Genomic DNA, 9,571 nt, shown 5'->3' with positions numbered 1-9,571 from the left:
CAGAAATGTTTCTTGAGCAGCAAATCAGCATATTAGAATGATTTCTGAAGATCATATATCATTAACAGATATTCACATAGAAAACAGCTATTTGAAATTGTAATAATATGTCTGTATTTTTAAACAAATAAATGAAGAAGAGACTCAAAAACATTTTTTTTTGTTTAATAACATGATGTAATAATGAACAAAATTTAAATCATATTATTATTATTATTATTATTATTATTATTATTATTATTATTATTATTATTATTATATTTGTAGTAATAGTAGTAGTAGTAGTAGTAGTACCACCATATATTTATTTTATTTTATTTTATTTTATTCTATAAAATATTTATTTATTTTATAGTATTTTTCCAGTAAAAGCATTTCACACACATAACGTTTTAATATACATATTTTTTCTTGCAATTGTGCAACTTAATGATCAAAGATACAATTTTTATGCATGACATTTCTGATGTCACCAGTGGAAATAATGGTAATGGTTTTGTAAATAATGCTCAGTTTCTTGCACAGACCGATTGTTCCACTTCATAAGACCTCAATATATTGCCAGGAGCCGCGGGAATTCATTTTGTGTTCCTTGACATGTTTTTTTTTTTTTTTTTTCTCAAAAATGTACAGCTGCTGACTTGCATTTTATGATTCACAAGGAGCACGGTTTCAGCTAAAACTCTTCTTCACTGTTCAACTGATGAAAAAAAGTCACCTAGATTTTGGATGGCCTGAGGCTGCGTAAATTAACCGCAAACTTTCATGTTTGGGTGAACTGTCCCTTTAAACACTGTCTCCATTAATCCACTCTCTGTGTGGCAGATATGCATTATTTTACACAACACACCCACTATAAACAATCCTCTGACCCCGTGCTTACCCTCCGCAGTATCACATTGACCTCGACTCCCAGCAGCAAGCCGTACAGAAGCGCCAGCAGTCCTGTGATGCAGAAACGCAGCTGCCTCAGACCGATGCCGTGATCGTCATACTTCGCAAACTTGATGGTTTTGGTGATAAAGGCCAAAGTCCAATAGATCAGCAATGCTGGGTGAGAAGAGAAATAATTCATGAACATATTATGAGACGTTTGCATACTGCACTACATTCAGTGTTTATCTCAGGGATCATAATAACTGCATCAGTCCAGTGATAAATCATGCTGTCAGGGTCTGCTTATACCTATAAGCAGCTTGGGGAAGTTGGAGGTCTCTATGTTATGGTAATAGACGATGGACGTGATGGCAGCCAGTATCCCGAGTCCTGCCGGCATGTAGAGGTGGAGATGACGGGACTGATTAAACCTGGTGGAGAATTTCATTCAGTCAGTAAATAGTGCAGCAGAATCACACTCGTCACGGGCTGAACTGCCTGTTATTATCTATTGTTCTGTGCTGAAAACTAGGCTTTATCTACATGCACATTTGTGTTATCTCAATGCAAATAACATTTGTTTAAATTCCTAAAAATATATATGTTTTAAGGTTTTTGAAAGTTGTCTCTCCTGTTCAGCAAGGCTGCATTTATATTATATATTAAACTAATTTATTTCTGTGATCAAAGCTGTATTTTCAGCATCATTACTGCAGTCTTCAGTGTCACATGATCTTCAGAAATCATTCTAATATGCTGATCTCCTGCTCAAAAAACATTCGTGATTATTATCAATGTTGAGAACAGTTGTGCTGCCCGATATTTTTGTAGAAACTGTGATACATTTTTTATTTTTAATGATTCACAGATGAATGGAAAGTTCAAAAGAACAGCATTTATTAGAAATAGAAATAATTTGCAACATTATAAATGTCTTTACTGATACTTCTGGTCAATTTAATGCATCCTTACTGATTATACAATATATACACACACACACACACACACATATATATATATATAACCTTTTTATTCCTCATGACTAAATAACTGCAAAACTGGCAAACACAAATGGGCTGATAATGACTGAAGCGAAGCCATCGTTTAGTAGTTGTTCTCACCCGTCCGACACGATCCCCTCAGCGATCTCACACACCAGCACCAAGAGCAGGACAATGGTGAGCAGCCAGCGGAAGTTATGACCGGGGAAATGAAGCCACGTGCTGTGATGAATGTGAACCTTAGAGCTCTGACTGCCCCAGCCTACGAACACAACCACACCATCACACAAAACCACAGCGTCTAAAATGCTTAAAAATAAAGCTTCTCTACCTATAACATCTATGCAACCTTTCCATTGCACACAAGGTTCTTTAGATGATTAAAATGTACTTTACATTAAAAAAATAAATGCTTCTTTTAAAAACTGTTCATTGAAAGGTTCTTTGGGGAACCAAAAATGGTAGTCTTAAGAGTGTAGCTGTGATTTTTCTCAATGCACTTGAACAATGCTTGATATTCTTATTTGTGTCTTGGAGGACCATATTTGAAACCAAGCCCAGGTTCATAATGAATTGTTCTCAAGTGCAAAATGTGAAGTCTGAGAAAGCGTCTCACCGATGAAGAGGATGGGGAAGGTGCTAAAAAGCAAGAAGACATGAGGGACGACACCGAGAGCGTCCAGAAAGCAGCCGTTATTCAGCAGGCCATTATCAACCTTATATGCTGAGGAGTTATCAGAGCCACAGAAGGACAGAGTCGAGTTGGAGACGGGAGTCTGCGGAGACCAAAAAGACAAGGTTTGTAGACACAGAAACAGGCAGCAAATGCAGCAGTTATGAGAATATATGAATGCAGCAGACCAATCATTATAAAGGATGTGTTGTGTCTGAAGCACTGGGGTGTCCTGAGGTAAAGCTACTGTTATCCTCTGATCCACAGTTTGAATAAAAAAGCCATATTGCAATTGCAATATTGAGATCCTCAAATCATCTTTTTGCTGCAGCTTCAGTCTCACTGCAAACATCATATCAGTTTCATATATAAACCATAGCCTATACTGCCCTGCATGTGAATATGAATTTTGAACTATAAAAAGTGTGCAATAAATGAACGACTTCTTCCTGATCTTTGGTCAAAATTACTTTTGTTGGGATTCCTTTAGGTAGTCAACATTCCGTTATATATAAAATATTTTTTGATAATTAAAAACCAGGTTATTTGTGCAAGTAATATTTCAATCAGAGCTTCTTTTTTTTCCCTAAGGATGAAAAACAGCAATTTTATTTTTAAAAATGTGTCTTTTTTCTTCCCAACACAGTATTTTGCAATAGTTACGAAAAGTAAATTAACAAAACGATGTAATTCGAGCTTGTTTTAACATTTTTAAATCGCATGTTCATGAAAATGTAACATTTGAGGAGTGGATGTTTTTAAATATGAAAAAAGCAAGTTCAAATCATTCTCCAGTGGGAAAAAGCACATGCATAATATTACACTGTTCAAACTACTCACCGGTCTGTATCCGCGCATCATCTTCAGAAGCGGTTATTTCATCTTCCCCGCGACGACCGAGTGCTTTTCCAGCTCTGAAGCCAATATAAAGACGAGGTCTGATCTGCCTGACAGGAGAGATGATCAGTCCTCACTCACTGTCATTAATCTCCACCCTCATCCTCGCTCTCCTTGCATGCATTTTATCCCATAACGTCACCAAATTATTAGGAAATGCATAATTATAAAGAAAAATAAATGCCTTATTTATCTATGTACCTCCCAAAGTTAAGACATTTCCATAAGACGAATATATCAGTTGCATTCATAAGTGTATTTGAGGGTTTTATGAGTTTACTTACAGTACAAATCAAATGTAATTGTAAGGGGAAAATGTCGTTTGTACATTTATAAGCATGATAGAACTAAGAAATTAAGCTTTAAAATAGATATGAGTTGACATAGAAACTCTGCCACGCAGTGGTAAAACAATGCAAATGCACGAACACTGAAACATATTTTAGAAACAATATAAAATAATTGAATTAAACCTGACATACTGAACTTTGAAATAGCGTTTTTGTAAAACGTAGGCTACTCCAAAAATATTTCCTTTATTTAGAACATTTTATTTATTTGTATTTTTTTTTACAGTGAGGAAGAACTTCACTCTATATTCTCAGGAGTTTATAACAGTTTTCATAATTGATCTAATAATTTACACACTTATGTTGGTTGTTGATAAAAATATGTGAAACACATATTCGCCTTTTTGGACATTTATTAGGTGCACTTGTTAAATCCTTTTCTGAGGTATTTGAAATCTCTTGTGATTAAAATACGAATAACTTTACATATGTAGAGAAGAACATCTTGGAGAATGCATTCGTTTATATGCATGAAAATACTTGATGATCAAATACTTGATAATGATAACGAGGTCAGTCGTAGGTCGAAGGTTTCCGTCTTTAACGCGTCCACCAAACAACAACTTCAGCACCGCGGACAGCAACCGCCATCCAGCGCGGTGATTGGCCAACGAGGTGGAAGAGGGCGTGTTCAGAACGTAATACTGCACTCCTATTGGCTAAAATCCGTAAGCGTAGTCATGATATGCGAGGAATGTTAACTCAATGAAGATTACAAGACACTGAAGAAACGAGCGTCTCTGCTTCCTTTAGTTTGTGCTGTGCTTGATTTGGTGTGAAAGAGTGTTTAAGCATGCACTAGAAGTCATGTTACTGTAGGGCGCTCGGTGTGCAGGAGAAGGTAAAGCGATTATTTTCCTCTCCATTCAGTCTCTGAGTTTAGCTTGAGCTGACATGATGGATGGATTTCATTTGCTCACTGTTTGTAGTAAATGTCCGCGTAACAAACAAATGCAGCATTAGGGATGTAAACAATAGTCCGAAGATAAATGTTGAGACGCATTTTAATGTGTCAGTATAGAAAACACACACTTCTGTGATCCTGTGTCTTAACCCAGAGCTCTTAACACACTCCCAGCCTGCAGACATCCAGACATTAAACACTATCAGCTTCAAGAGAGTTCAAAGTGTCGTAGTTTTAAACAAAGCATACAGTTCTTCAGCTGGACTTTGGATATAACACGATCTCAGAGATCTTTTTGACTCCTGTTTGTCCATGACTATATTCAAATGCCCACATATTTAGGCTAATATGTACCTCATGCACCTTTGTTTTTAATACATATATTATATTAACATAGGCTATATTGTCAGGTTGGAAGTCATTAAGATCTTTTAATGTTTTTAAGATACGATCTTGTAATATCTGTTCACCAAAGCTGCATTTATTTGATAAAAAATGCAGTAAAAACAGTAATATTATTATAATTTAAAACAGCTGTTTTCTATGTGAATATCTGTTAAACTGTAATGTATTTCTGTGATGCGCAGCTGTATTTTCAGCATCATTACTCCAGTCTTCAGTGTCACATGATCTTCAGAAATCAGTATAATATGCTGATTTTGTGCCCAATTATTAGCGATTGATTAATAATAGTTCCTAATATTATCAGTGCTGAAGTTTTTGCTGCTTGATATTTATGTGGGAACTGTAAAACATTTATTCAAGATTATTTGATGAATAGAAAACCCAAAAGAACAGCATTTATTTGAAATATTGTGTAACTTTATAAATGTCTTTACAATCTGTCACTTTTAAACAATTGAATTCACGCTTACTGAATAAACGTTTTCATTTCTTTGTCCTTTTGTGTTTGTGTATCATAGTTTACACCAAAATATTGTGCAGCACAACTGTTCTCAACATTGATAATAATCAGAAATGTTTCTTGAGCAGCAAATCAGTATATTAGAATGATTTCTGAAGATCATGTGACACTGAAGACTGGAGTAATGATGCTGAAAATTCTGCTTTGATCACAGACATACATTACAGTTTAACAGATATTCACATAGAAAACAGCTGTTTATAATTGTAATAATATTTCACAATTTTGTACTGTATTTTTAATCAAATAAATGCAGCCTTGTGAGCAGAAAAAAAGGTAATTGTTTCAAACTCTGTGACAACTTGCCCCTACATGCCCTACTGTTGGTCAATGTTCATTGTTCTGTAAATGTTCATAATGTACATACACTGAGCTGATCATATGTGTGTTTTTCACTTGTAGTTTCACAGCTCTTAAGAACAAGTAGCCAACACCAGTTTCCCAATGGCTGGTAAGCATGCTAAATCAAAACTAACCAACTAACTAACTAACCAACCAACCAACCAACCAACCAACCAACTAACTAACTAAATAAATAAATAAATAAATTCTTAATACTACTATTACTACTACTACTAATAATAATACTTAATTCATTACAAAAGTATAAACAATAACAAAGTGCATTTTACATGTATGCATTATTCTGCTGATTTGTCCTGTAGAGAACAACTTTCCTCCTCTGCCTGGCTTTATTCCTCTGAAGCCGTGCTTCCACCAGGACTTTGAGGAGATTCCTGACCAGCACCGCACCATGTGCAAGAGACTCTACCACCTGTGGATCTGTGAGTCTGGAAAACACACCAAACCAACCTAAAATAATAACCAGGTCTAATTCACAGAGATTCTGCTGGGAAAATATCTCCTCATGTTCTGTCTCGGACCCCTAGTGGTGTAAACTGTGATTGCATGGAGTCTGCGGAATCATTGTTTTTTTTTTTAAACCAATGTATGTCTGAGATAGAATAGTATATCTCATTAAGTATTTGTATATGTTTACATATATATACGTATTTTTACCTGAAAAGCCAATCAAAAAACAGTAAACAACCTACATATCTTGAAAATGTGCAAATATTACTAAATACTATTATCTTGCTTATTATTGAGATATTGCCGCAGCTTCCCCTTGTGATGAAGTGTGCCTAATTGTATTGAATGTGCACTTATAGTGTACATCAAATCTTAAAAGTATATTAAAAAAAAAAAAAAAAAGAAATAAAAGGCCATTACAGTGACTTTCATAACTGTGTTTCTTTAACTACACTTATAGTGCACTTTGTAATTTTGAATGTACTAAACTGCAACTTCATCATTATAAACAAGTAATTACAAATATATTAACGGTCCCATGACATGCTGCTTTTTGGATGCTTTTATAAGGGAAGATTCCACATTGGGCCATCTGAGCTTTCATTTTCTCAAAGGCAAAGCAGGATACCCAGGGCTCGGTTTAGACCTATCGCCATTTCTAGCCACTGGGGGACCATAGGCAGGCTAGGGGAACTCATATTAATGTTAAAAACCTCATAAAGTGAAATTTTCATGCCATGGGACCTTTAAGTATTTGTTTATTTTTGCATATTTTTGACATACAGTATATCTTGCACATAACTGATACGGCTGCAGACTGGGTAAGCCTACTAACTAGTGGCGATTTATACTTTATTTGCTCACTGCTCTAATGAAATCAATAAGCATATTTTGTTCTGAGGGGTTTCAACAATGATGCAGATGCAGTAACGTTGAGAAACACTGGCCTATTTATTACAGACACACTGCTGTGGATGACAGCGTATCAGGCTGTGCTGTATTACATTAAGAATGCTCTTCTCCTGCTGTAGATCCTACTTGTAGCTGCTCCTGCCAAAGGTATCCTCTCGTTGTTGTTTTTGAGTGAAATGGCATGCTTTTCTACAAATTCTACTTATTTATTATTATTATTATTATTATTATTAATTCAATGTATTTTTTCCCCCTTAAATTCCTAGAATTATTTAAAATATTTTTCCATGGCATGGAACCAGTATTTTTTCTTTTTTTCTTTTGGTCATTAAGTAGACTGCATGTATGGGATCAGATTCCTGCCAAATGTATTGCAGTCACGGATAAAAAAAATAAATAACAAGCGTGAAACCAAAATGTAAAAACGCAAGTAAAATTATATTGCACAAAATTTAAGTTTTCAGAATAGCAAACAATGGTCACGGATCAAAAAATAATAAGTGTAAATCAAAAATGTAATAACGCATTTAAAAAAGTTATAAGCACGAATCAAAACTTTAAGCACTTAAAATCATATTGCACAAAACTGAAATATTAATGCAAAATTATCCGAATTGCACACAAAATCATGTTTTCCTGTGTTTATATTTCTCAGTTTTTTGTGCTCTCAGATATTTTCTGCACATATTTGTATTTTTTGTATGCTTATGCTGTTTTTCCCTTTGCTCTTTATTCCACGTTCTGCGCTTCTTCTTCCAAATGTTGTGGTTAGAGTTTCATGTAAATCAGGGTGGGCTAAAGAATCATCATTGTTCCACTAGTTCTAGATTGACAGCTCCTCCATAATGGTGTCCTATGGAAAGATGTTATCCCAGCTGATGGTTACACTGAGCATCAGCAGCTAATGAGTGACATATTGGACAGTATTGGGGTGACGTCAGGTCCCCTCTTCGACTGCTTGGCTGAGGAGGAGCTGTCAATCTAGAACTAGTGGACCAATGATGATGTTTTAGCCCTCCCTGATTTACATGAAACTCTAACCACAACATTTGGAAGAAGAAGCGCAGAACGTGGAATAAAGAGCAAAGGGAAAAACAGCATAAGCATACAAAAAATACAAATATGTGCAGAAAATGTCTGAGAGCACAAAAAACAGAGAAATATAAACACAGGAAAACATGATTTTGTGTGCAATTCGGATAATTTTGCATTAATATTTCAGTTTTGTGCAATATGATTTTAAGTGCTTAAAGTTTTGATTCGTGCTTATAACTTTTTTAAATGCGTTATTACATTTTTGATTTACACTTATTATTTTTTGATCCGTGACCATTGTTTGCTATTCTTAAAACTTTGCTTTCATTTTAAATTTTGTGCAATATAATTTTACTTGCGTTTTTAAATTTTGCTTTCACGCTTGTTATTTTTTTTATCCGTGACTGCAATACATTTGGCGGGAATCTGATCCCATATGCATGTCACAGTTGTCTGTAACACAAGTGTATTTATTGTCTAAACTGCTCTAGCTTTGTGTTCAGTAAGCGTGTGTCTTCAGCTTATATGACATCCATAAGCTTTGTTCAAATGCAGTGCAGTAGTTGAGATGCTGGATTGTGGGTCCTCCGGTTACTCTGCTTGATAAAGCATTTACTCTTCATTGGTCCACTAGTTCTAGATTGACAGCTCCTCCACAGCCAATCTATCATATATGTAGCTATGCAAATAAACACAACACGCAAATAAATCATTGTGTATATCAAATCCACCTGGCCTCTGTAACTGTCTACTCTTTAGCACTATTGTTTTCAATGCAAAAACATTACATTCATTCAAAAATAATTTACCGATTTACTAATTTAACGTTAACGGATCGCCAGGTAGGTGTACAGCAGTGACAGACAGACACATATAACGGTGTCCTGTATGGAAAGATGTTTCCCAGCCGACAGTTGTCCATGTTCACCTGTACAAGTGAACACAGAACACTGAGCATCAACAGTAATGAGGCACGTTGGAGTGACGTCACCGCCCCTCTTCATCTGATTGGCTGAGGAGGAGCTGTCAATCTACAACTACTGGACCAATGATGATGTTTTAGCCCTCCCTGATTTACATGAAAATCTAACCGCAACATTTGGAAGAAGAAGCGCAGAATGTGGAATAAAGAGCAAAGGGAAAAACAGCATAAGCATACAAAAAATACAAATATGTGCAGAAAAT

General features: G+C 35.4%; 1 protein-coding gene and 1 pseudogene across 1 annotated transcript in view; one reads left to right on the top strand and one right to left on the bottom strand.

Moving 5' to 3' along the window:
- Positions 1-3,495, bottom strand: part of LOC107692474 (ATP-binding cassette sub-family C member 8) — a 35,520-nt gene extending 32,025 nt beyond the window's left edge. The window contains 5 exon segments of the mRNA XM_074187023.1: positions 884-1,050; positions 1,186-1,307; positions 1,998-2,139; positions 2,494-2,653; positions 3,391-3,495. Of these exon segments, the coding sequence (XP_074043124.1) occupies positions 884-1,050; positions 1,186-1,307; positions 1,998-2,139; positions 2,494-2,653; positions 3,391-3,411 (612 nt within the window). The 5' untranslated portion in view covers positions 3,412-3,495.
- A 985-nt stretch (positions 3,496-4,480) lies between these two features.
- The window catches only part of LOC107692512 (secretory carrier-associated membrane protein 5-like), a 10,748-nt pseudogene continuing 5,657 nt past the window's right edge, over positions 4,481-9,571 (top strand).

This window comes from Sinocyclocheilus anshuiensis, unplaced genomic scaffold, assembly GCF_001515605.1.
Source record: "Sinocyclocheilus anshuiensis isolate Anshui unplaced genomic scaffold, SAMN03320099.WGS_v1.1 scaffold1082, whole genome shotgun sequence".
NCBI classification, from domain to species: domain Eukaryota; kingdom Metazoa; phylum Chordata; class Actinopteri; order Cypriniformes; family Cyprinidae; genus Sinocyclocheilus; species Sinocyclocheilus anshuiensis.
This window is presented reverse-complemented; position numbering and strand designations above follow the sequence as displayed.